General features: G+C 48.5%; 1 protein-coding gene across 1 annotated transcript in view; it reads left to right on the top strand.

Annotated features, from left to right (window-relative positions):
* Positions 1-46: 46 nt before the first annotated feature.
* Positions 47-24,835, top strand: part of LOC144826954 (embryonic protein UVS.2-like) — a 79,535-nt gene continuing 54,746 nt past the window's right edge. Inside the window, exons 1-2 of the mRNA XM_078685415.1 lie at positions 47-130; positions 23,257-23,281. Coding sequence (XP_078541541.1) covers positions 62-130; positions 23,257-23,281 — 94 coding nt within the window. The 5' untranslated portion in view covers positions 47-61. The remainder of the gene's footprint in view (positions 131-23,256; positions 23,282-24,835) is intronic.

Genomic DNA, 24,835 nt, shown 5'->3' with positions numbered 1-24,835 from the left:
ATCTCTCTGAAGGAAGAAACACTGTCTGGAGGTGACCTGAGCTCTGTTCCAGAACCAGAGAATGGACAGCAGAGCATGGACCCTGGTGGCTGTGTGCCTGGTGGGCACCTGCTGGAGCTTACCTGTACAGGTGAGACCCCCTTTAACGATGGTATAGAGAGCAGAGTGCAGGCACAGGTGAGACCCTTTAACTATGGTATATAGACCTGAGTGCAGGCACAGGTGAGGCTCCTTTAACGATGGTATATAAAGCTGAGTGCAGGCACAGGTGAGAACCCTTTAACAATGGTATATAGAGCTGAGTGCAGGCACAGGTGAGACCCCCTTTAACGATGGTATATAGAGCTGTGTGCAGGCACAGGTGGGACCCCCTTTAACGATGGTATATGGAGCTGAGTGCAGGCACAGGTGAGACCCCTTTAACAATGGTATATAGAGCTGTGTTCAGGCACAGGTGAGACCCCTTAAACGATGGTATATAGAGCTGAGTGCAGGCACAGGTGAGACCCCTTTAACAATGGTATATAGAGCTGAGTGCAGACACAGGTGAGACCCCTTTAACAATGGTATATAGAGCTGTGTGCAAGCACAGGTGAGACCCCTTTAACAATGGTATATAGAGCTGTATGCAGGCACAGGTGAGACCCCCTTTAACGATGGTATATAGAGCTGTGTGCAAGCACAGGTGAGACCCCTTTAACAATGGTATATAGACCTGTGTACAGGCACAGGTGAGACCCCCTTTAACACTGGTATATGGAGCTGAGTGCAGGCACAGGTGAGACCTCCTTTAACAATGGTATATAGACCTGTGTACAGGCACAGGTGAGACCCCCTTTAACACTGGTATATGGAGCTGAGTGCAGGCACAGGTGAGACCCCCTTTAACAATGGTATATAGCGGCTGCGGGACCGGCGACTACTGCGTCCGCGTCGCCAATCGTGACACTATGGAGCCCGATGGTCCCGAGGTCCCGGTCCGATTTTACTCCGGTGAGTGGCGGTGTGGAGACCGGATGGACGCATGTGAGCGTAGCGTTCGGGCTTGTGAATCCCGCTCTGCCGAGGAGCCTCACGTAGGGAAGAGTGCTGGAGCCTCTGTATCTGGGGCAACGCTGGGTATCAGCGATGTTCTTGTTGCTCTAGGTGATTTGCGCATTGCCCTGAACTGTCGTGCCAAAGATCTGGAGAGTAGGCTGGACGCCATTGCTCCCACTGTGTACTGCGCTGGCTGCGATTTTCCTCGCTTGCGGGACACTGCGCCACACCCTGCACCCGAACACGATGAGATGCTTTTCCCTGTGGATATGGGGACTTTGGAGGACCAGGATCTCATGCCAGCCACAGGGCTGATTGCTACCGATGAGGAATGGTCCGGTGATGGTAGCCCCGCGCTGTGTGTGGAGACTCGATCCCGTACGCCGCGTCTGGCTATTCAGCTGTGGACTTACGGGGTGACTCCCCCTCTTCTCCTGGAACTTATACTAACGGGCTGGTTAACAGACTTTGGTGGCTTATTGTTGCGCTTGGGTCCTTCCCGAAGGGTCTCTGATCGCACATTGTTGCTTTTGGCTGGCTTTGGTGGGCAGCCCGACGGATTCCCATGGACACCCCGTTCACCCACTATATCCAATATGGCGGCTGGCCGGCTGGACTCCGCTGCCACAATCGATCGCATGGGGCAGGGCTGAGGATATTCTTTCGAGTACTGGTGTGCAGACGGCTGGTGACCACACGGGACAGGCTGTACAATGACTGAATCGAATGTTGGCTCTGTATTGATTTGAGGGTCTCGGCTCGGAGGGTGGGCGCCTGGAAGCTCATATCCTAATTTTCTCTCCTCCTCCGCTTTTCTTACTTCTCTTCTTCTTATATTTCTCCTCGCTTTTCTATTTCTTCTCTCTTCTATATTTCGGGTTTAGATACTGGGCGACAGGCACGCTGCTAGGGGGGGTAGGCCGTAGCCATCTACAGGTGTGCGGGGTGGGGGGTTGGGGGAGGGGTTTTATTGTTTTTTCCTAATTTGTTTCTATGGCCTTTTTCTTCGCTCTTTTGGTTTTCCTTTTAGTTTCTTCTTTCTTTGGATTTGGGATCAGTCGGTTGGGTTATTCCCTGAGTTTTCATTGATTTGTCGTAATCTGTGTCCTAGCTGTTGCTGCATTATTGGTGTAAATGGGCGGGCGCCTAATTGATGCTCGTAGTAATTGTATGCATGTATATCCTACATCTCTGATGCGGTGCCCATGTCTTATTTGTGATCGTCTTCATTATGCAGGACTTATTGTTTGGCTCGCCCATTATATGATTATATCTTACGGTTAGGCACCTGATTCCCACATTTCTTTACGTCATATTGGAGCTTTTTACGTTCTTGATGTCATCCTGATTTAAAAGTAAAATTAAACCTCACCTATCCGGAAATATGATCGATGTAGGCCGTGATACTATGTCTTTAATGTGCTGCCGTGCCCCTGGGATGTTCGGCTAAATAGCGGTGTACACTTTTGCGTAAATAAAGGTTTAAAAAAACAAAAAAAACAATGGTATATAGAGCTGTGTGCAGGCACAGGTGAGACCCCCTTTAACAATGGTATATAGAGCTGTGTGCATGCACAGGTGAGACCTCTTTAACAATGTTATGTAGAGCTGAGTGCAGGCACAGGTGAGACCCCTTTAACAATGGTATATAGAGCTGTGTGCAGGCACAGGTGAGACCCCTTTAACAGTGGTATATAGAGCTGAGTGCAGGCAGGTGAGACCCCTTTAACGATGGTATATAGAGCTGTGTGCAGACACAGGTGAGGCCCCCTTTAACAATGGTATATAGAGCTGTGTGCAGGCACAGGTGAGACCCCTTTAACCATGGTATATAGAGCTGTGTGCAGGCACAGGTGAGACCCCCTTTAATGATGGTATATAGAGCTGATTGCAGGCTCAGGTGAGTCCCCCTTTAACAATGGTATATAGAGCTGTGTGCAGGCACAGGTGAGACCCCCTTTAACAATGGTATATAGAGCTGTGTGCAGGCACAGGTGAGACCCCTTTAACCATGGTATATAGAGCTGTGTGCAGGCACAGGTGAGACCCCCTTTAATGATGGTATATAGAGCAGAGTGCAGGCACAGGTGAGACCCTCTTTAACAATGGTATATAGAGCTGTGTGCAGGCACAGGTGAGACCCCTTTAACGATGGTATATAGAGCTGAGTGCAGGCACAGGTGAGACCCCTTTAACGATGGTATATAGAGCTGAGTGCAGGCACAGGTGAGACCCCCTTTAGCAATGGTATATAGAGCTGAGTGCAGGCAGGTGAGACCCCTTTAACGATGGTATATAGAGCTGAGTGCAGGCACAGGTGAGACCCCCTTTAGCAATGGTATATAGAGCTGTGTGCAGGCACAGGTGAGACCCCCTTTAACGATGGTATATAGAGCTGAGTGCAGGCACAGGTGAGACCCCCTTTAACAATGGTATATAGACCTGTGTACAGGCACAGGTGAGACCCCCTTTAACACTGGTATATGGAGCTGAGTGCAGGCACAGGTGAGACCCCCTTTAACAATGGTATATAGCGGCTGCGGGACCGGCGACTACTGCGTCCGCGTCGCCAATCGTGACACTATGGAGCCCGATGGTCCCGAGGTCCCGGTCCGATTTTACTCCGGTGAGTGGCGGTGTGGAGACCGGATGGACGCATGTGAGCGTAGCGTTCGGGCTTGTGAATCCCGCTCTGCCGAGGAGCCTCACGTAGGGAAGAGTGCTGGAGCCTCTGTATCTGGGGCAACGCTGGGTATCAGCGATGTTCTTGTTGCTCTAGGTGATTTGCGCATTGCCCTGAACTGTCGTGCCAAAGATCTGGAGAGTAGGCTGGACGCCATTGCTCCCACTGTGTACTGCGCTGGCTGCGATTTTCCTCGCTTGCGGGACACTGCGCCACACCCTGCACCCGAACACGATGAGATGCTTTTCCCTGTGGATATGGGGACTTTGGAGGACCAGGATCTCATGCCAGCCACAGGGCTGATTGCTACCGATGAGGAATGGTCCGGTGATGGTAGCCCCGCGCTGTGTGTGGAGACTCGATCCCGTACGCCGCGTCTGGCTATTCAGCTGTGGACTTACGGGGTGACTCCCCCTCTTCTCCTGGAACTTATACTAACGGGCTGGTTAACAGACTTTGGTGGCTTATTGTTGCGCTTGGGTCCTTCCCGAAGGGTCTCTGATCGCACATTGTTGCTTTTGGCTGGCTTTGGTGGGCAGCCCGACGGATTCCCATGGACACCCCGTTCACCCACTATATCCAATATGGCGGCTGGCCGGCTGGACTCCGCTGCCACAATCGATCGCATGGGGCAGGGCTGAGGATATTCTTTCGAGTACTGGTGTGCAGACGGCTGGTGACCACACGGGACAGGCTGTACAATGACTGAATCGAATGTTGGCTCTGTATTGATTTGAGGGTCTCGGCTCGGAGGGTGGGCGCCTGGAAGCTCATATCCTAATTTTCTCTCCTCCTCCGCTTTTCTTACTTCTCTTCTTCTTATATTTCTCCTCGCTTTACTATTTCTTCTCTCTTCTATATTTCGGGTTTAGATACTGGGCGACAGGCACGCTGCTAGGGGGGGTAGGCCGTAGCCATCTACAGGTGTGCGGGGTGGGGGGTTGGGGGAGGGGTTTTATTGTTTTTTCCTAATTTGTTTCTATGGCCTTTTTCTTCGCTCTTTTGGTTTTCCTTTTAGTTTCTTCTTTCTTTGGATTTGGGATCAGTCGGTTGGGTTATTCCCTGAGTTTTCATTGATTTGTCGTAATCTGTGTCCTAGCTGTTGCTGCATTATTGGTGTAAATGGGCGGGCGCCTAATTGATGCTCGTAGTAATTGTATGCATGTATATCCTACATCTCTGATGCGGTGCCCATGTCTTATTTGTGATCGTCTTCATTATGCAGGACTTATTGTTTGGCTCGCCCATTATATGATTATATCTTACGGTTAGGCACCTGATTCCCACATTTCTTTACGTCATATTGGAGCTTTTTACGTTCTTGATGTCATCCTGATTTAAAAGTAAAATTAAACCTCACCTATCCGGAAATATGATCGATGTAGGCCGTGATACTATGTCTTTAATGTGCTGCCGTGCCCCTGGGATGTTCGGCTAAATAGCGGTGTACACTTTTGCGTAAATAAAGGTTTAAAAAAAAAAAAAAACAATGGTATATAGAGCTGTGTGCAGGCACAGGTGAGACCCCCTTTAACAATGGTATATAGAGCTGTGTGCATGCACAGGTGAGACCTCTTTAACAATGGTATGTAGAGCTGAGTGCAGGCACAGGTGAGACCCCTTTAACAATGGTATATAGAGCTGTGTGCAGGCACAGGTGAGACCCCTTTAACAGTGGTATATAGAGCTGAGTGCAGGCAGGTGAGACCCCTTTAACGATGGTATATAGAGCTGAGTGCACGACGGTATATAGAGCTGTGTGCAGGCACAGGTGAGACCCCTTTAACAATGGTATATAGAGCTGTGTGCAGGCAGGTGAGACCCCTTTAACGATGGTATATAGAGCTGAGTGCAGGCACAGGTGAGACCCCCTTTAGCAATGGTATATAGAGCTGTGTGCAGGCACAGGTGAGACCCCTTTAACGATGGTAGATAGAGCTGAGTGCAGGCACAGGTGAGACCCCCTTTAACAATGGTATATAGAGCTGTGTGCAGGCACAGGTGAGACCCCTTTAACAATGGTATATAGAGCTGTGTGCAGGCACAGGTGAGACCCCTTTAACGATGGTATATAGAGCTGTGTGCAGGCACAGGTGAGACCCCCTTTAACAATGGTATATAGAGCTGTGTGCAAGCACAGGTGAGACCCCCTTTAACGATGGTATATAGAGCTGTGTGCAGGCACAGGTGAGACCCACTTTAACAATGGTATATAGACCTGTGTACAGGCACAGGTGAGACCCCCTTTAACACTGGTATATGGAGCTGAGTGCAGGCACAGGTGAGACCTCTTTAACGATGGTATATAGAGCTGAGTGCAGGCACATGTGAGACCCCTTTAACGATGGTATATAGAGCTGAGTGCAGGCACAGGTGAGACCCCCTTTAACAATGGTATATAGACCTGTGTACAGGCACAGGTGAGACCCCCTTTAACACTGGTATATGGAGCTGAGTGCAGGCACAGGTGAGACCCCCTTTAACAATGGTATATAGCGGCTGCGGGACCGGCGACTACTGCGTCCGCGTCGCCAATCGTGACACTATGGAGCCCGATGGTCCCGAGGTCCCGGTCCGATTTTACTCCGGTGAGTGGCGGTGTGGAGACCGGATGGACGCATGTGAGCGTAGCGTTCGGGCTTGTGAATCCCGCTCTGCCGAGGAGCCTCACGTAGGGAAGAGTGCTGGAGCCTCTGTATCTGGGGCAACGCTGGGTATCAGCGATGTTCTTGTTGCTCTAGGTGATTTGCGCATTGCCCTGAACTGTCGTGCCAAAGATCTGGAGAGTAGGCTGGACGCCATTGCTCCCACTGTGTACTGCGCTGGCTGCGATTTTCCTCGCTTGCGGGACACTGCGCCACACCCTGCACCCGAACACGATGAGATGCTTTTCCCTGTGGATATGGGGACTTTGGAGGACCGGGATCTCATGCCAGCCACAGGGCTGATTGCTACCGATGAGGAATGGTCCGGTGATGGTAGCCCCGCGCTGTGTGTGGAGACTCGATCCCGTACGCCGCGTCTGGCTATTCAGCTGTGGACTTACGGGGTGACTCCCCCTCTTCTCCTGGAACTTATACTAACGGGCTGGTTAACAGACTTTGGTGGCTTATTGTTGCGCTTGGGTCCTTCCCGAAGGGTCTCTGATCGCACATTGTTGCTTTTGGCTGGCTTTGGTGGGCAGCCCGACGGATTCCCATGGACACCCCGTTCACCCACTATATCCAATATGGCGGCTGGCCGTCTGGACTCCGCTGCCACAATCGATCGCATGGGGCAGGGCTGAGGATATTCTTTCGAGTACTGGTGTGCAGACGGCTGGTGACCACACGGGACAGGCTGTACAATGACTGAATCGAATGTTGGCTCTGTATTGATTTGAGGGTCTCGGCTCGGAGGGTGGGCGCCTGGAAGCTCATATCCTAATTTTCTCTCCTCCTCCGCTTTTCTTACTTCTCTTCTTCTTATATTTCTCCTCGCTTTTCTATTTCTTCTCTCTTCTATATTTCGGGTTTAGATACTGGGCGACAGGCACGCTGCTAGGGGGGGTAGGCCGTAGCCATCTACAGGTGTGCGGGGTGGGGGGTTGGGGGAGGGGTTTTATTGTTTTTTCCTAATTTGTTTCTATGGCCTTTTTCTTCGCTCTTTTGGTTTTCCTTTTAGTTTCTTCTTTCTTTGGATTTGGGATCAGTCGGTTGGGTTATTCCCTGAGTTTTCATTGATTTGTCGTAATCTGTGTCCTAGCTGTTGCTGCATTATTGGTGTAAATGGGCGGGCGCCTAATTGATGCTCGTAGTAATTGTATGCATGTATATCCTACATCTCTGATGCGGTGCCCATGTCTTATTTGTGATCGTCTTCATTATGCAGGACTTATTGTTTGGCTCGCCCATTATATGATTATATCTTACGGTTAGGCACCTGATTCCCACATTTCTTTACGTCATATTGGAGCTTTTTACGTTCTTGATGTCATCCTGATTTAAAAGTAAAATTAAACCTCACCTATCCGGAAATATGATCGATGTAGGCCGTGATACTATGTCTTTAATGTGCTGCCGTGCCCCTGGGATGTTCGGCTAAATAGCGGTGTACACTTTTGCGTAAATAAAGGTTTAAAAAAAAAAAAAAAACAATGGTATATAGAGCTGTGTGCAGGCACAGGTGAGACCCCCTTTAACAATGGTATATAGAGCTGTGTGCATGCACAGGTGAGACCTCTTTAACAATGGTATGTAGAGCTGAGTGCAGGCACAGGTGAGACCCCTTTAACAATGGTAGATAGAGCTGAGTGCAGTCACAGGTGAGACCCCTTTAACAATGGTATATAGAACTGAGTGCAGGCACAGGTGAGACCCCCTTTAACAATGGTATATAGAGCTGTGTGCAGACACAGGTGAGGCCCCCTTTAACAATGGTATATAGAGCTGTGTGCAGGCACAGGTGAGACCCCTTTAACCATGGTATATAGAGCTGTGTGCAGGCACAGGTGAGACCCCCTTTAATGATGGTATATAGAGCTGATTGCAGGCTCAGGTGAGTCCCCCTTTAACAATGGTATATAGAGCTGTGTGCAGGCACAGGTGAGACCCCCTTTAACAATGGTATATAGAGCTGTGTGCAGGCACAGGTGAGACCCCTTTAACCATGGTATATAGAGCGGTGTGCAGGCACAGGTGAGACCCCCTTTAATGATGGTATATAGAGCAGAGTGCAGGCACAGGTGAGACCCTCTTTAACAATGGTATATAGAGCTGTGTGCAGGCACAGGTGAGACCCCTTTAACGATGGTATATAGAGCTGAGTGCAGGCACAGGTGAGACCCCTTTAACAATGGTATATAGAGCTGAGTGCAGGCACAGGTGAGGCCCCTTTAACGATGGTATATAGAGCTGTGTGCAGGCACAGGTGAGGCCCCTTTAACGATGGTATATAGAGCTGAGTGCAGGCACAGGTAAGACCCCTTTAACCATGGTATATAGAGCTGTGTGCAGGGACAGGTGAGACCCCTTTAACAATGGTATATAGAGCTGAGTGCAGTCACTGGTGAGACCTCCTTTAACAATGGTGTTGGACAGGCCTCGTGGCCAGGCTGTCCCCTCCCCGCATGGCGGGTCGCGGACCCCTGCTCCTCCTGCTCCCCGGACAAGAACCACCCCCGCAGCCCGCCGGGGCAACCTCCGGCCCTTCCCCGACGGAACCCTGGCTCCTGAACACCACCGTATCGGCTGGCCCGGGTCCTTTCCAGAACCCCTGTCCCCGGCCCAGCCGCCATTTTGGACACTACTCGACCAGGCCTCGTGGCCTCGGGTTGACCTCGGCCTCGGGCCCAGCCAGGCCCCGACATCGAGGCACCACCATCCACCCAGGGGGTAAAGAGACCACTTGGCAGGTCAATGGGAGAAGGAGTGTCAACGGCTCCCCTCCGCCAGGTGTCGATCGCCCCAGCCTCCCTCGGCGCTGGCTCCACCCCCCTGCTGGGTGTCTGGACTCCCTCATCCCGGACCCCCGACCTCCAAGTGCGAGGGTCCGGACATCAAAGGGCGCCAGGCCTATAACTGGGGCAGCTCCAGAGCAGGAAGGCAGTTGGATCCTGGAGTCGAGAGACACCGAGACGAACTCATCTTGAAGGCCTGCTGGCGCTGCCGCGGCTCATCCTTTCGTGAACCATCTTGAAGGCCTGCTGGCGCTGCCGCAGCTCATCCTTTCGTGAACCATCTTGAAGGCCTGCTGGCGCTGCCGCGGCCCATCCTTTCGTGAACCATCTTGAAGGCCTGCTGGCGCTGCCGCGGCCCATCCTTTCGTGAACCATCTTGAAGGCCTGCTGGCGCTGCCGCGGCCCATCCTTTCGTGAACCATCTTGAAGGCCTGCTGGCGCTGCCGTGGCCCATCCTTTCGTGAACCATCTTGAAAGCCTGCTGGCGCTGCCGCGGCTCATCCTTTCGTGAACCATCCCGAAGGCCTGCTGGCACTGCCGCGGCCCCTACGTGCGAACCATCAGCTCGAGGATTGTGAGCTCCACACCTGCTACCCCCGTACCGGTCCGGTACTGAGACTGTCCCGCTACCCTTCCCCCCAAAGAGACTAGAATTGACAGGGTCCTCGTATCCTGGTCCTGCTGTACCGTCAATTACCTTGCTCTTAAGAAATATAAAAGTGTGAAGAACGCGTCCCTGTGTGGTGTCTATCTGTGGGGGGGAAATTACCTGTCTGTACGATTACCGGGGAGGACCCTCACCGGAGGCCTCTCCCCCCTGTACTCGGCCGACCCTCCGGGTCCCCGTCTAACAAATGGTATATAGAGCTGGATGCAGGCTCAGGTGAGTCCCCCTTTAACAATGGTATATAGAGCTGAGTGCAGGCTCAGGTGAGTCCCCCTTTAACGATGGTATATAGAGCTGTGTGCAGGCTCAGGTGAGTCCCCCTTTAACAATGGTATATAGAGCTGAGTGCAGGCACAGGTGAGACCCCTTTAACAATGGTAGATAGAGCTGAGTGCAGTCACAGGTGAGACCCCCTTTAACAATGGTATATAGAGCTGAGTGCAGGCACATGTGAGACCCCTTTAACAATGGTATATAGAGCTCAGTGCAGGCACAGGTGAGACCCCTTTAACAATGGTATATAGAGCTCAGTGCAGGCACAGGTGAGACCCCTTTAACAATGGTATATAGAGGTGTGCAGGCACAGGTGAGACCCCTTTAACCATGGTATATAGAGCTGAGTGCAGGCACAGGTGAGACCCCTTTAACAATGGTATATAGAGCTGAGTGCAGGCACAGGTGAGACCCCTTTAACGATGGTATATAGAGCTGGATGCAGGCTCAGGTGAGTCCCCCTTTAACAATGGTATATAGAGCTGAGTGCAGGCACAGGTGAGGCCCCTTTAACAATGGTAAATAGAGCTGATTACAGGCCCAGGTGAGTCCCCCTTTAACGATGGTATATAGAGCGGTGTGCAGGCACAGGTGAGAGCCCCTTTAACGATAGTATATAGAGCTGTGTGCAGGCACAGGTGAGACCCCCTTTAACGATAGTATATAGAGCTGTGTGCAAGCACAGGTGAGACCCCCTTTAACAATGGTATATAGAGCTGTGTCAGGCACAGGTGAGACCTCTTTAACAATGGTATATAGAGCTGTGTGCAGGCACAGGTGAGACCCCCTTTAACGATGGTATATAGAGCTGTGTCAGGCACAGGTGAGACCCCCTTTAACGGTGGTATATAGAGCTGTGTCAGGCACAGGTGAGACCTCTTTAACAATGGTATATAGAGCAGTGTGCGGGCACAGGTGAGACCCCTTTAACAATGGTATATAGAGCTGTGTTAGGCACAGGTGAGACCTCTTTAAAAATGGTATATAGAGTTGATTGCAGGCACAGGTGAGGCCCCTTTAACAATCAGACCCTCCAGCATTTCGCGATTTCGCGATTCACAAAATAATCGCGAAATTGGCCAAAAGCCGCGATAGCCGCGATATTGACTATTTCGGCCGCAAAAAACAGGTCTCCTGGCAAACATAAAAATAATGCCTTTTAATTGGCTGTACGCGCATACGTCACGACGACGTGAACTGCGCTGTACAGCCGTAATGGCAGGAAACAGGAGAGCACCCTTATCTGAATTACACAAAGAAGGGTCATTAGTAGCTGACTTTGTTTGTGCCGTCGGCGCCATTGAGCATTTAAATCCTAAAGGAGGCAGCGCCAGCACCAAACAAGAACAACCATATCTTATTGTGAGTTAGCAAGCCAATCGTATTTATCAAAGAAGCATACCATGCAGCAATGTGTGTTTAAGGTTTAACATAAACACGAGATGTTCATTAAACGCGCATACCGGCAGGGGATCATATTGTTTCACTTCCATTCCTAGGAAGCAGTGGAAGGTCAGAGGTCGCCTGCTCGGTTCTCTGTGCGGATTTGTATTATTTCGCAGCCGCTTGAAGCACGAAGGGCGTGTTTTGGTGAACTCTCCCATAGGTAAACAAGCGCCCGCCAGCTTGAACCTCTTGTGCAAGAGAGAATTACATTTATTTTCCCATCTTCGCCGAAGTCGTACGTTTGCGTGTAGAGATGGTATTCCATAATCACTTCATTCCTTTATCTGTTTCCGAACTTCGAGTCTGTCACTGCCTGTTAAGCAGGGCTTGTACTTGAGTAGTTTAGAGCTACGTGTGTGCTTCTCCTGCCTATGTTTCCAGTTGTTTTCCGATTTTTCCTATTCTCCTTTGTGAACAATCTTCATATAGCACATAATTGCAAAAGCAAAACAAGTGAACATTTAAAGCCACGCCCATTGACATGGGTAATACATAGTCATTTTATTTTTCTAGAGGAGCAAGAGGAGCATGTGAAATGCGTACATTTTACGGCACAAAAAAGTTCCAGTCACCTGTCATTTCAGAGACTGCTTTTTTATCAACATACATATTTAGGACTTCCGCACTGCTTATGTGCTTTCTGTGGGTAATGCAATGTCAGTTAAACGGAGCTGGCTAATTTGTGGTGGTGTCTAGTGTACATCTGATTCAATCAAACCAACTTCAGACGCCACACACTGAGCCAGAAATGTGTGTACCCACACGGGCAGCTTAAAACCACCACGAATGTGTATGCTCTGTTTAGCAAATCATAATTCTGGAGAGAGTTACAGTGCCCAGCTGCACTTGCTAAAAGATGACTATAAAAACATTACCAGGCAAGAGACTCTGTGGTTACTTCGAAAATGCATGCACCTCCGTCAAACACAACCACAAAATAGATTATATTTTTCCTGCATTACAGGAGAGGGTCTGAGCAATAATCAGTTAATGGGGCGGGATATGCGGGTAGTAGTTTGAGGCGGAAAGGTCTTTTAGCGCAGGTGTAAATCTTCACATGTTTGCGAATGAAGTGGGAGTGCATTTCACGTGGCCCAATACAACCAATGCTTCTAAATGCAGAATTGGAGTAACTTTGTTGACAATCCCCCTCCTCCCACACCAAAAAAAAAGGTTGGAGAGGCTGGTTCCACAGAAATATATATTGGAAGGTTAGGGGTTTGAATACAAATTCTATGGTAGACAGCACACACTGTCTGAACAATGCTGTGGGTGGCGTCACTGGCGGGTACCACAAGGCGACATTGCTAGAGCACCCTCACAGGGGATGACACGCTGGTAGCCCAGTCCTAGGCGCTGCCTCCCTCCACTTGTGTAATGCACTGTACAGACCCTCCAGGATTTGAGCCTGAAAATGAATGATTATGAGTAAAATAAAGTGCCGCAAAAATGCCGCTAAATTTCCATATTTGTGCCGCTAAATTTCCATATTTGTGCCGCTAAATTTGCAAATCCATGCCGCTATATCCTGGGGGGTCTGAACAATGGTATATAGAGCGGTGTCAGGCACAGGTGAGACCTCTTTAACAATGGTATATAGAGCTGTGTGCAGGCACAGGTGAGACCCCTATAACAATGGTATATATAGCTGTGTTAGGCACAGGTGAGACCTCTTTAACAATGGTATATCGAGTTGAGTGCAGGCGCAGGTGAGGCCCCTTTAAGAATGGTATATAGAGCTGTGTCAGGCACAGGTGAGAACCCCTTTAACAATAGTATATAGAGCTGAGTGCGGGCACAGGTGAGACCCCTTTAACAATGGTATATAGAGCTGAGTGCAGGCACAGGTGAGTCCCTCTTTAACAATGGTATATAGAGCTGAGTGCAGGCACAGGTGACAACCCTTTAACAATGGTATATAGAGCTGTGTGCAGGCACAGGTGAGACCCCCTTTAACGATGGTATATAGAGCTGAGTGCAGACACAGGTGAGACCCCCTATAACAATGGTGGATAAAGCGGAGTGCAGGCACAGGTGAGACCCCCTTTAACAATGGTATATTGAGCTGAGTGCAGGCACAGGTGAGACCCCTTTAACAATGGGGTATAGAGCTGAGTGCAGGCTCAGGTGAGACCCCTTTAACAATGGTATATAGAGCTGAGTGCAGGCACAGGTGAGACCCTCTTTAACAATGGTATATAGAGCTGAGTGCAGGCACAGGTGAGACCCCCTATAACAATGGTATATAGAGCTGTGTGCAGGCACAGGTGACCACCCTTTAACAATGGTATATAGAGCTGTGTGCAGGCACAGGTGAGACCCCCTTTAACGATGGTATATAGAGCTGAGTGCAGACACAGGTGAGACCCCCTATAACAATGGTGGATAGAGCTGAGTGCAGGCACAGGTGAGACCCCCTATAACAATGGTATATAGAGCTGTGTGCAGGCTCAGGTGAGACCCCTTTAACGATGGTATATAGAGCTGAGTGCAGGCACAGGTGAGACCCCTTTAACAATGGTATATAGAGCTGAGTGCAGACGCAGGTAAGACCCATTTAACAACGGTATATAGAGCTGTGTGCAGGCACAGGTGAGACCCCTTTAACAATGGTATATAGAGCTGAGTGCAGACGCAGGTAAGACCTCTTTAACAATGGTATATAGAGCTGAGTGCAGGCACAGGTGAGACCCCTTTAAGAATGGTATATAGAGCTGTGTGCAGGCACAGGTGAGACCCCTTTAACGATGGTATATAGAGCTGAGTGTAGGCACAGGTGAGACCCCCTTTAACAATGGTAAATGGAGCTGAGTGCAGGCACAGGTGAGACCCCCTTTAACGATGGTATATAGAGCTGTGTGCAGGCACAGGTGAGACCCCCTTTAATAATGGTATATAGAGCTGTGTGCAGACTCAGGTGAGACGCCTTAAATGATGGTATATAGAGCTGTGTGCAGGCACAGGTGAGACCTCCTTTAACAATGGTATATAGAGCTGTGTGCAGGCACAGGTGAGACCTCCTTTAACAATGGTATATAGAGCTGAGTGCAGGCACAGGTGAGACCTATTTAACAATGGTATATAGAGCTAAGTGCAGGCACGGGTGAGACCCCTTTAACAATGGTATATAGAGCTGTGTGCAGGCACAGGTGAGACCCCCTTTAACAATGGTATATAGAGCCGAGTGCAGGCACAGGTGAGACCCATTTGACAATGGCATATAGAGCTGTGTGCAGGCACTGGGGAGACCCCCTTTAACAATGGTATATAGAGCTGAGTGCAGGCACAGGTGAGACCTATTTAACAATGGTATATAGAGCTAAGTGCAGGCACGGGTGAGACCCCTTTAACAATGGTATATAGAGCTGATTGCAGGCTCAGGTGAGTCCCCCTTTAACGATGGTATATAGAGCTGTGTGCAGGCACAGGTGAGACCCACTTTAACAATGGTATATAGAGCTGTGTGCAGGCACTGGGGAGACCCCCTTTAACAATGGTATATAGAGCTGAGTGCAGGCACAGGTGAGACCTATTTAACAATGGTATATAGAGCTAAGTGCAGGCACGGGTGAGACCCCTTTAACAATGGTATATATAGCTGATTGCAGGCTCAGGTGAGTCCCCCTATAACGATGGTATATAGAGCTGTGTGCAGGCACAGGTGAGACCCCCTTTAACAATGGTATATAGAGCTGATTGCAGGCTCAGGTGAGTCCCCCTTTAACAATGGTATATAGAGCTGTGTGAAGGCACAGGTGAGACCCCTTTAACAATGGTATATAGAGCTGTGTGCAGGCACAGGTGAGAGCCCCTTTAACAATGATATATAGAGCTGAGTGCAGGCACTGGTGAGACCCCCTTTAAAAATGATATATAGAACTGAGTGCAGGCACAGGTGAGACCCCTTTAACGATGATATATAGAGCTGTGTGCTGGCACAGGCGAGACCCCCTTTAACAATGGTATATAGAGCTGTGTGCAGGCAGAGGTGAGACCCCTTTAACGATAGTATATAGAGCTGTGTGCAGGCTCAGGTGAGACCCCCTTTAACGATGGTATATAGAGCTGTGTGCAGGCACAGGTGAGACCCCCTTTAACAATGGTCTATAGAGCTGAGTGCAGGCACAGGTGAGATCCCCTTTAACAATGGTCTATAGAGCTGAGTGCAGGCACAGGTGAGACCCTCTTTAACAATGGTAAAAAGAGCTGAGTGCAGGCACAGGTGAGATCCCCTTTAACAATGGTATATAGAGCTGTGTGCAGGCACAGGTGAGACCCCTTTATGGTGTATAGAGCTGAGTGCAGGCAAAGGTGAGACCCCCTTTAAAGATGGTAAATAGAGCTGAGTGCAGGCACAGGTGAGACCCCTTTAACAATGGTATATAGAGCTGAGTGCAGGCACAGGTGAGACCCCCTTTAACAATGGTATGTAGAGCTGAGTGCAGGCACAGGTGAGACCCCCGTTAACAATGGTATGTAGAGCTGAGTGCAGACACAGGTGAGACCTCTTTAACAATGGTATATAGAGATGTGTGCAGGCACAGGTGAGACCCCTTTAACAATGGTATATAGAGCTGAATGCAGGCACAGGTGAGACCCCTTTAACGATGGTATATAGAGCTGAGTGCAGGCACAGGTGAGACCCCCTTTAACAATCGTACATAGAGCTGTGTGCAGACACAGGTGAGACCCCTTTAACAATGGTATACAGAGCTGAGTGCAGGCACAGGTGAGACCCCTTTAACAATGGTATATAGAGCTGAGTGCAGGCACTGGTGAGACCTCTTTAACAATGGCATATGGAGCTGAGTGCAGGCACAGGTGAGACCCCTTTATCAATGGTATATAGAGCTGAGTGCAGGCACAGGTGAGACCCCCTTTAACAATGGTATATAGAGCTGTGTGCAGGCACAGGTGAGACCCCCTTTAACAATGGTATATAGAGCTGTGTGCTGGCACAGGTGAGACCCCCTTTAACAATGGTATATAGAGCTGTGTGCAGGCACAGGTGAGACCCCTTTAACAATGGTTTACAGAGCTGAGTGCAGGCACAGGTGAGACCCCTTTAACAATGGTATATAGAGCTGAGTGCAGGCACAGGTGAGACCCCTTTAACAATGGTGTATAGAGCTGAGTGCAGGCACAGGTGAGACCCCTTTAACAATGGTGTATAGAGCTGTGTGCAGGCACAGGTGAGACCCCCTTTAACAATTGTATATAGAGCTGTGTGCATGCACAGGTGAGACCTCTTTAACAATGGTATGTAGAGCTGAGTGCAGGCACAGGTGAGACCCCTTTAACAATGGTATATAGAGCTGTGTGCAGGCACAGGTGAGACCCCCTTTAACAATGGTATATAGAGCTGTGTGCAAGCACAGGTGAGACCCCCTTTAACGATGGTATATAGAGCTGTGTGCAGGCATAGGTGAGACCCCTTTAACGATGGTATATAGAGCTGAGTGCAGGCACGGGTGAGACCCCTTTAACAATGGTATATAGAGCTGATTGCAGGCTCAGGTGAGTCCCCCTTTAACAATGGTATATAGAGCTGTGTGCAGGCACAGGTGAGACCCCCTTTAACAATGGTATATAGAGCTGAGTGCAGGCACAGGTGAGACCCTCTTTAACAATGGTATATAGAGCTAAGTGTAGGCACAGGTGAGACCCCCTTTAACTATGGCATATAGAGCTAAGTGCAGGCACAGGTGAGTGACCCTTTAACAATGGTATATAGAGCTGTATGCAGGCACAGGTGAGACCCCTTTAACGATGGTATATAGAGCTGAGTGCAGGCACAGGTGAGACCCCTTTAACGATGGTATATAGAGCTGAGTGCAGGCACAGGTGAGACCTTCTTTAACAATGGTATATAGAGCTGTGTGCAGGCACAGGTGAGACCCCTTTAGCAATGGTATATAGAGCTGAGTGCAGGCACAGGTGAGACCCTCTTTAACAATGGTATATAGAGCTAAGTGTAGGCACAGGCGAGACCCCCTTTAACGATGGTATATAGAGCTGAGTGCAGGCACAGGTGAGACCCCTTTAACGATGGTATATAGAGCTGAGTGCAGGCACAGGTGAGACCTTCTTTAACAATGGTATATAGACCTGTGTGCAGGCACAGGTGAGACCCCTTTAACAATGGTATATAGAGCTGATTGCAGGCTCAGGTGAGTCCCCCTTTAACATTGGTATATAGAGCTGTGTGCAGGCACAGGTGAGACCCCCTTTAACAATGGTATATAGAGCTGTGTGCATGCACAGGTGAGACCTCTTTAACAATGGTATGTAGAGCTGAGTGCAGGCACAGGTGAGACCCCTTTAACAATGGTATATAGAGCTGAGTGCAGACACAGGTGAGACCCCTTTTAACAATGGTATATAGAGCTGTGTGCAGGCATAGGTGAGGCCCCTTTAACGATGGTATATAGAGCTGAGTGCAGGCACAGGTGAGACCTTCTTTAACAATAGGATATAGAGCTGTGTGCAGGCACAGGTGAGACCCCTTTAGCAATGGTATATAGAGCTGTGTGCAGGCACAGGTGAGACCTCCTTTAACAATGGTATATAGAGCTGAGTGCAGGCACAGGTGAGATCCCCTTTAACAATGGTATATAGATCTGTGTGCAGACACAGGTGAGACCCCTTTAACAATGGTATATAGAGCTGTGTGTAAGCACAGGAGAGACCCCCTTTAATAATGGTATATAGAGCTGTGTGCAAGCACAGGTGAGGCTCCTTTAACGATGGTATATAGAGCTGAGTGCAGACACAGGTGAGACCCCCTTTAACAATGGTATATAGAGCTGAGTGTAGGCACAGGTGAGACCCTCTTTAACAATGGTATATAGAGCTAAGTGTAGGCACAGGCGAGACCCCCTTTAACAATGGCATATAGAGCTAAGTGCAGGCACAGGTGAGTCCCCCTTTAACAATGGTATATAGAGCTGTATGCAGGCACAGGTGAGACCCCTTTAACGATGGTATATAGAGCTGTGTGCAGGCACAGGTGAGACCCCCTTTAACGATGGTATATAGAGCTGAGTGCAGGCACAGGTGAGACCCCTTTAACGATGGTATATAGAGCTGTGTGTAGGCACAGGTGAGACCCCCTTTAACGATGGTATATAGAGCTGAGTGCAGGCACAGGTGAGACCTTCTTTAACAATGGTATATAGAGCTGTGTGCAGGCACAGGTGAGACCCCCTTTAGCGATGGTATATAGAGCTGTGTGCAGGCACAGGTGAGACCCCCTTTAGCGATGGTATATAGAGCTGTGTGCAGGCACAGGTGAGACCCCCTTTAGCGATGGTATATAGAGCTGTGTGCAGGCACAGGTGAGACCCCCTTTAACGATGGTATATAGAGCTGAGTGCAGGCACAGGTGAGACCCCTTTAACAATGGTATATAGAGCTGAGTGCAGGCACAAGTGAGGCCCAGTTAACAATGGTATATAGAGCTGAGTGCAGTCACAGGTGAGACCCCTTTAACAATGGTATATAGAGCTGTGTGCAGGCACAGGTGAGACCCCTTTAACAATGGTATATAGAGCTGTGTGCAGGCACAGGTGAGACCCCTTTAACAATGGTATATAGAGCTGAGTGCAGGCACAGGTGAGACCCCTTTAACAATGGTATATAGAGCTGTGTGCAGGCACAGGTGAGACCCCTTTAACAATGGTGTATAGAGCTGAGTGCAGGCACAGGTGAGACCCCCTTTAACAATGGTATATACAGCTGTGTGCAGGCACAGGTGAGACCCCTTTAACAATGGTGTATAGAGCTGAGTGCAGGCCTAGGTGAGACCCCCTTTAACAATGATATATGTGCAAACACAGGTGAGACCCCCTTTAACGATTGTATACAGAGCTGAGTGCAGGCAGTGGTGAGACCCCTTTAACGATAGTATATAGTGCTGTGTGCAGGCACAGATGAGACCCCCTTTAACGATGGTATATAGAGCTGAGTGCAGGCACAGGTGAGACCCCCTTTAACGATGGTATATAGAGCTTAGTGCAGGCACAGGTGAGACCCACTTTAACAATGGTATATAGAGCTTCACAGAGAAGCGCACCTGTACTCAGTGATTCCTCTCACGTGCCTACTAAGAGAAGATTCCCGATACTCAAGCTGTGTCAAACTACATGCTGCTGCTTTCTCCTGTTGCTGCAGTCAGGTGTGACGTCATAGGGAACTTATAGTGCAATAATTATCGTCTATGGTTTTCACAAGTGTGCATTCATATCTCACGGGCTTCTCTGGCAGACGTTAACAAATGTCCATTCCGGTCACCTGTCTCTGGTGATAGAATACAAATGGCCACAAAACAGAATTGGCAGTGCTTGTGAGCAGGGCGCAAATTGTGTGTGCTTAGATATTGCATGCACCTTTTAGCTTTTAGGTGGTGGTGAAAGCATCCAGTACACATAAAATATAAAATTCAAGGGTGCCACAAATACAGTTTTTTAGCACCGGGACTTAATCTTTTACAAATTAAACACTGGCCTCAACTTAAACATTTAGTTTTTATTTAAACTCTGATACAAAGAAAGTGGCAACAGGAAGAAAACTGACGGTAAACCTGTTCTGGTTAATTGGTAGCAAAGACTGTGTTTTAAAATATATTATGGGTTTAATGCACCTGATGCAGAGATCTGTGTGTTTCCAGGGAATCTGAGTGAATAATAATGGTAAGATGTCTCTGGAGGTTAATGCACCTGCTGCAGAAATCTGTTTGTTCCTGGTGATTCTGAATGAATAATAATTGTGAGATAACTCTGGAGGTTAATGCACTTGCTGGAAAGATCTGTGTTTTGTTTAGCCTCACTTTTAACTCAAAGTAGCATAGAAGGTTAGTGCAAAGCACATCATGTAACATGCAAATGACAGATTTTATTTTATGTAGTTAGATAAGTAGGTTACTGCTTTGAAGACGGAGATCCTTGTGTTACTTGCAATTGCATTGTAAAGCTTTTAGTATAGCACAGTGAGCTATGGAAATGATATGTGACTTCTACACCTTGTAATGTTCCACTGCTTTATGTAACACACTCTGTACAATGATTTACAAATGCATATTATTTCTTGTATATGTAATATTTACGTTTGATGAAAAGTGCTCCGACACCCTGCATTGGGATTAGTAGTACCATACAAGAAAAAATAGTGCCACTTAAATTATTTCAACGCCTCCTCAGGGGTAGTAGGCGCTCTATAAATGCTATTTATTTTGTGTAAATACTGGGAAAGGCCAACACATCTGACATTATGACAGTGCACGCATATCTCGTAAACAGAGCATGAACAAAGTGAAAATCTGCCTCCCTTTTTTTTTGCAGAGTTTTATATAGCGCGAACTAGACCCGAACCGAATCAGGTATCAGAGCGCTTTACATAGCACCAGTTACGTTACATGAGGACACACTTTTTCATTTTAGGCACGGGGAGATTAAGTGATTTGCCCAGAATCACAGAAGGTTTTTGGCGTCGTTACCGAGACTCGAACCCAGATCCCCAGGTCCGAGGTCGAGCGCCTTAGCCGTTAGGCCAACCCCTCTCCCTTAGGTGTGTGAGACGTGCTAACAAGGTGCGAGCCTTTGTTATGCCTCTACTTCTAGGTGTGAGGCTCCTGACTGCTCCCAGTCAGGAGACTGAACAAAAGGAGTCCAGATGACCCCTCAGATTCCTTTGTTATGGGCCCAGCTGGAGTCTGAAATGTGAACGCCCCCTCCTTGCCTGCACGTTGTTATTTATGGAAAGCAGACAACGTGCAGGCGAATCCTGAATGTGTCCTGGTGTTTAAAAATGACACCTGTAAGAATGAACAAAAAAGTTTATTGTTTCAGTTAATTAAAACCATAACAATACATTTTATAAAATCAGGCACTACAAATAAAACTCTTAGTGTTTATCTACATTCTGTTTCTCTGAATCATAAAACTTTCCGTTTCCAGTGCAAGTATTTTAAAAATGTAGTCTTTTTAACAAAAACAATGTACAATTTTAAAGCTGATCATAAGCATTTGTTGGGCCATGTGAAGTGTTCCTCCGAATGTTCTAGTGTTGTTCTGTGTTATGTTCGGGAGAGCCCTCTACCACAAAGTCAACCGTCCTATTTCCCTTTTCTGAGCGGAGCACAGGGTTACATGTCAGTGCATGTGTATGAGCCAGAAGGAACTTTATTAATAGGCAATTCAATGGAGTGTCAATAGGGTTTAGGGTCGCCATGATCGCTGATCTGCACGTTCTTATACCTCTGGAGTTCATGGCTTTTTTTTTTAGAAAGATGCCGCGTACATGGGATAAATTCGGACAAATAGAGACAAGATGGATAGTCCTCCTTGCTGCCCCAACATAGTACACCTGTAAGAATTCAGCACATTATTCAGAGGAGCCCAACCTCTTGGCATGGTGGACGGCGTTCACCCTGTGCAAATAATAGGTGGACGCTGTCCACCCATGTGTACCCCCGACTTGGGCTATTGCACAAAGTGCTCGGTTTTCTGAATTTGGGGTCTCAGAATGCGTGGTGGAGCTAAATCGCACGTGCTAGAAGATGTAAATATGTTTGGATACTCAACCATGGATTTTGTGAAGTGTGCCTGCACGATTTGTGACACTTTTTACCAGGAATAACTCTTGCTTGCCAAAAACATGCGAATATGGAATTAGCGTGCACATTTGAATTCCAATTTGGGCGCAAGGAGTTTGCACCCAAATCAGGATTAGTGCGGCCATCAGATGGTCCTACTTGAGATACCCCAAGGACACCTCCACAGACTCTTTTGTTACATTGTACGAGAACTCTGTACAACTTCGAGCCATCTGAGCTGCTGAAGGCCAATTGATCTTGTGACACTTTTATCGAAACGTTCCTTCAGTATTTAAGTCAGCACCCAAATTGGTAGAAGAACCACAGACTTCACCCTTGACATCTGTCCAACCCTGAGTGCTTGAAACAAGGCTCAAGCCATTCCAGGAGCCACAGTGTTTAACCACCATATCCATATGGACGCTTCAATATCGACTGCAGCAATATTGACCGCAAGATATCAGCTGCACAGTATCAACAAAGACAGTTACCAAGGAGGCATCGGACCAGTAAATCCCCGCTCCCCAATATACTCTTACATTGATGATACTGTGCAGGGTGATGTCCTGCAGCCCATACTGTTGCAGGTCGAGGGTTGTCCTTTCCATATTTTGACATGTCAAGTCAAGTCAGGGATATTTGTATTGTGCACATCACTCCCAAGAGTCTCATGGCGCTTGCAGACGGCTCTAACAAAGAGATGATGAGGTAATGGCTTAGTTTTCAAAAAGGCATGTCTTCAGCTTTTTACGGAAGCAGCTTTGTTCGGGGTTGATGCACAGGTGTAAAGGCATCTTATTCCAAGGTGCCGGAGCAAGAAAAGAGAAAGAACGACCCCCTTTCCTGGCAGGATGAATTCTGAGAGGAGTAAGCAGTGCCTCATTGCTGGATCTGAGCAGTCTGCCTGGCTGATACCAGCGTAGCTTCTGCGACCAGTATTTGGGACCATTACCATACATTTGCTTATGGGTCAGGCACAGAATTGTGAAGAGAATTCGTTGACATATAGCCCAAGGTACATCCTATGTCATCTGTTAAAACATGGTGTTAGAGTTTCCTAAAGTTCTAAAGTCCTTATACCTAACAGTGAGTGATTAGAATGTCATCTTTCTCTTTTGCAGATTTTCTTTGAACTGGAGAAAAATCGTAAGTACATTTTTAGTCCTGATATCTTTGAACTTGAGCATAGCTCCTGTACGTAACGAAGCGCTGTACTCTGGGACGGGTGGTGGCTGCATTGAGTACTATCCACGTAATCCCTTTAAATCGGATTTTGAGTGTTTACAAAGGGATAGAGAGTAAGATGTGCAGCCTTGAATGATGAGCAACCTGTGCATGTACGCCTTGTGCATGAATATAATGCTGCTATGAGTCACAAGGTGTGAGGATGAAAGGAGAATCAGTCACACCACTGACAGAATACGCAAAACGAAGTTGCTAAGACCGGGAAGTGAGAATGAGCTAAACATCCACAGAGAAGCAAACCCCTAAGCACCATTGGCCGTAGACAGAAATGCAGCGCTTTATAGATCAAACTGCTCTATTGTGTATTTGGAACCGGTGTTTGGGAAAGGATTTATAATGTCAATCAATCAATCAGGGATTTATAGAGCACACTACATACCCATGAGGGTCTGAAGGCGATGGGTGGGGGGGGGGGGTTTCAGCCAGCTCTGAGGTCATCTGAAGAGCCAGGTCGTGAGGTCTTTTCTGAAGGCTTGCAGTGTAGGGCTTCGTCTGATCCTGAGGGGTAGTTCATTCCGGGTCTTGGATGGCTCTGTGGGTGATGGGGATATCGGCAAGGGCTAGGTCGGCGGAGCAGAGATTTATTTTGGGGCCGTGGAAGGAGATTCTTTTTTTAAGGTTTTGGGGTCCAGTGTTGTGGAGAGCTTGGTATGCATGAGTGAGCAGTTTGAAGGTAACTCTCTTTTCAACGGGGAGCCAGTGGAGGTCACAAAGGTGCTGGGTGATGTGGTAGTGTTGTGGAATGCGGAGGACGAGTCTGGCGGCTGTGTTCTGAACAGTCTGGAGTTTGCAAAGGAGTGATTTGTTGATTCTGGCACAGAGGGTGTTTCCATAGTCCGGCCTGCTGGAGTGCGTGGGTGACGGTCTTCCTGGAGTCGGGGGGGATACATTTGAAGGTCTTGCAGAGTATGTGGAGGGTGTTGAAGCATGTAGAGGACACGGCGTTGATCTGTCGGTTCATGGTGAGTTAGGAGTTGAGTATGATGCCGAGGGCAGTGGGCCACCAGTTGTCGTCTCTTGCTGTGGGGGTGGATCCGAGGATGAGTATTTCTGTTTTCTGCAAGTTGAGCTTCAGGCAACTGTTGCTCATCCAGGATGCGACGCCCGTTATTCCTTCCCGAAAACTTTACCTGGTGATGCTGGGTTCCTTTGGAGGGAGAGGTGTTGTCGGCGTAGGATATTATGCTGAGTCAGTGCTTTCAGACGATGCTTGCAAGGGGGGCCATGTAGGTGTTGAAAAGCATGGGGCTGAGAGAGGATCCTTGGGGTACTTTGCATCTGATCTTTGTGGGTTTGGAGAGGAAGGACGGGAGTCTTATTCGTTGTGTTCTGCCAAGGAGGAAAGAGCGAATCCAGTCTAGGGCAGTTCACTGGAAGTTCACTGTATGCCAACATCGTAGAGTCTGGCGGCTAGTGTGCAGTGGGAGTTGGTGTCAAAGGCTACTAAGAGGTGTA

The sequence above is a fragment of the Lissotriton helveticus genome, chromosome 4_1 (genome assembly GCF_964261635.1).
Source record: "Lissotriton helveticus chromosome 4_1, aLisHel1.1, whole genome shotgun sequence".
In the NCBI taxonomy this organism is placed as follows: domain Eukaryota; kingdom Metazoa; phylum Chordata; class Amphibia; order Caudata; family Salamandridae; genus Lissotriton; species Lissotriton helveticus.
The sequence above is the reverse complement of the archived record's forward strand: the minus strand, read 5'-3'. Positions and strand labels throughout refer to the sequence as shown.